The sequence below is a fragment of the Ammodytes marinus genome (assembly GCF_949987685.1).
Source record: "Ammodytes marinus genome assembly, chromosome: 11".
NCBI classification, from domain to species: Eukaryota; Metazoa; Chordata; class Actinopteri; order Uranoscopiformes; family Ammodytidae; genus Ammodytes; species Ammodytes marinus.
The window spans coordinates 25,080,981-25,083,480 of record NC_137215.1 but is presented as its reverse complement, the minus strand read 5'-3'; the positions used below and the strand labels follow the sequence as shown (position 1 = coordinate 25,083,480).

Below are 2,500 nucleotides of genomic sequence, written 5' to 3'. Positions count from 1 at the left end.
GACACGCGCTCATGGAATACAGGAAATAATGCAATGTTTTGTTTATTTTCAGAGGGTGCCATTAGATAGTTCTATCTATGTGACTGAGTGGTAAGGGAACAGACCCCTGATCCTGCTAGGTTTGGAGGTGAGTCCGGTCATTGATATTTAAACAGCACGTCTCCCTCCCCCACACCGGAACGCAGACAGTCAAACATAGTTATAATCTGCAATAGGTCAAATACTGGGGGACCCGGGCTGACCTACACATTCACCTTTATCGCTGCTGTTTGCCCAACAAAAGGAGAAAGCCGAGGATGTGTTCAACTCAACATAATCAATTCAGCCAAATCAGCAGGCTGAGGTAGTCGCTTATTAGCAAAAAGAAGGATAGAGAGAACAGACCAGTGGAGGCATCCTGGAAGTCTGGCAGGGTGAGGTGTGTGGAGGGTTTCCGCCTAACTCCAGGGCTGACCTCTGGCCTCTCAGCCATCGGTGGTATACTGCTGCTGTCATCTGTCTGCTCACTGCAGCACACACACACACACACACACACACACACACACACACACAGACACACACACACACACACACACACACACACACACCAATGTAATACCAAAACATAATGAATCATCACACTCCACCAATGCAAGCACACAGAGGTCTTCACGGCATCAGTAGTAGCAGCGTTGACATCCGAGACGTGACAACATGCAAGCTCAATATTTCACACACACACACACACACACACACACACACACACACACACACACACACACACACACACACACACTTGGTAATCAATACCACAGCAGCAAAAGATTCCCTCTTTTCCAGCCTCAACGTGCGACGCATTAAAACATACAGTAGAAAACGACTGTAAAAAGCCAAATAGCACAAAAGGCACATGTGGCACATGTGCAGACTCACGTGGCGCGGCTGCCTTCGTAGCGGCTCTGCCAGTGTTGCAGCATCTCTTCACAGGTCTGCAGGGCTACAGCGGGGCCACACAGGGCTTCTTCAAGCTTCACCTTGGTGAACAGCAAACTGAACCAGAAACACACACACATCATTCATCAGCTCCTCTCAGTTTACTCTTAAGGTGCTTGTTTATGTTTTACACACGTTTAACCTCATCTAACCACAAAGGGGCGTGGCTAATCCCTTTACGACGTCATAAGGGGAGAGAAATCTGACCGGGGTTTTTTGAACCCAGGTTTTCAGAAAAGTGGACGTGGAGTAAAAAAGGGTACTTTGGGATTCTTTAGGGGCACCTGGCTGGGACCCATATTAAAGTTGAAAAAACATGAAGAAAGTGCATTTTGCATAATAAGTGACCTTTAAACTCTGGAAACGAGCTGATGTTATATCATGAAACTGCCTTTTAGTTTATAATAACAACAAAGCATATACACATATACTGTATGCATGCACAAAGTCCTATCCATTTGGGAGTGTTTGAGCCTCTCCATAGTAGCTGGTGTAAGTGCTTAAGACCCATCAACATCTCACTGGCGCATGGGGACCGAGGCACACAGCGATCAATAGAAACAGAAAGGGTGGTAAAGATAGTCATCAACAACAAGCTTCTAAGAGTGTGTGTGAATGTGTGAATGTGTTTATGTGCGTTTGTGTGTGCGTGGGATTGTGTGTCGGTTGCAGTGTGTTGAGAGGTCGATGAGTAGAGGCCATTGAGTGTTTCCGCTCAGCCCTTTTAGTTGAAGACAACTGTTTAAGTGATGTGGGAGTCTCTGATGAGAACGAGTCTGAGTGTGTGTGTGTGTGTTTTTTTTTGTGTAGTTGTGTGTGTGTGTGTGTGTGTGTGTGTGTGTGTGTGTGTGTTTGTGTAGTTGTGTGTGTGTGCATGTGAGTGTGTGGTAATTGCCAGAAGGGGCTCTCGGAGGACCCAGCCTGTCATGGGCATCACTCATCCATGAGTGTGGAAAGAGGAAGAGAGACTATGGTGTTAGCCACATCTGAGGCCCGCCTGCCTAGCTGTCTACACCGTGTCCCCACTGTTGAAGGCATAGGTGTAGAATTGAAAGGGGTAGCAGGGGATATGTCCCCCTAAATATTTAGAAGAGGTACATTTGTTCCCCTCAAAATATAAGACAACCACCTTCTCACCAAAAGAGGTTGAATAACAGTTCAAGGGGAGGAAATAGTTACAGTATATACAGTATCCTTCTGAGCTGTAAGTATGCTGTACATATTTGCCTATGATTTCAGACACCCCTAAAGTGGACCGTACCATCTTAACCTTGCCAAAAACCCTAACCTTCAGGGTTTCTGTATTAGATTGTGTTAGGTGCCTAATATTGGACCACTAAGAGAAGCCTAGCCCTTTCTGTTAATGATAAAGATGTGATATCTTGTGAATGTGACTGGCAGATTTAAGCATGGGAAGGAAAAAGAGGAAAATGGATAAAGGGAAAGTAGGGAGGCTGAGGATCAATAGCAGAGGAGGAAAGTAACCCTGAGTAAAAGGCGCCTCGTTACAGACTCACCGGGCGGTGGA

General features: G+C 46.0%; 1 protein-coding gene across 1 annotated transcript in view; it reads right to left on the bottom strand.

The window, feature by feature from the left end:
• ttc7a (tetratricopeptide repeat domain 7A) overlaps positions 1–2,500 on the bottom strand; it is a gene marked incomplete at both ends in the record, with an annotated part of 51,117 nt that overhangs the window by 16,517 nt on the left and 32,100 nt on the right. Inside the window, 2 exons of the mRNA XM_080036535.1 lie at positions 385–506; positions 913–1,029. Coding sequence (XP_079892661.1) covers positions 385–506; positions 913–1,029 — 239 coding nt within the window. The remainder of the gene's footprint in view (positions 1–384; positions 507–912; positions 1,030–2,500) is intronic.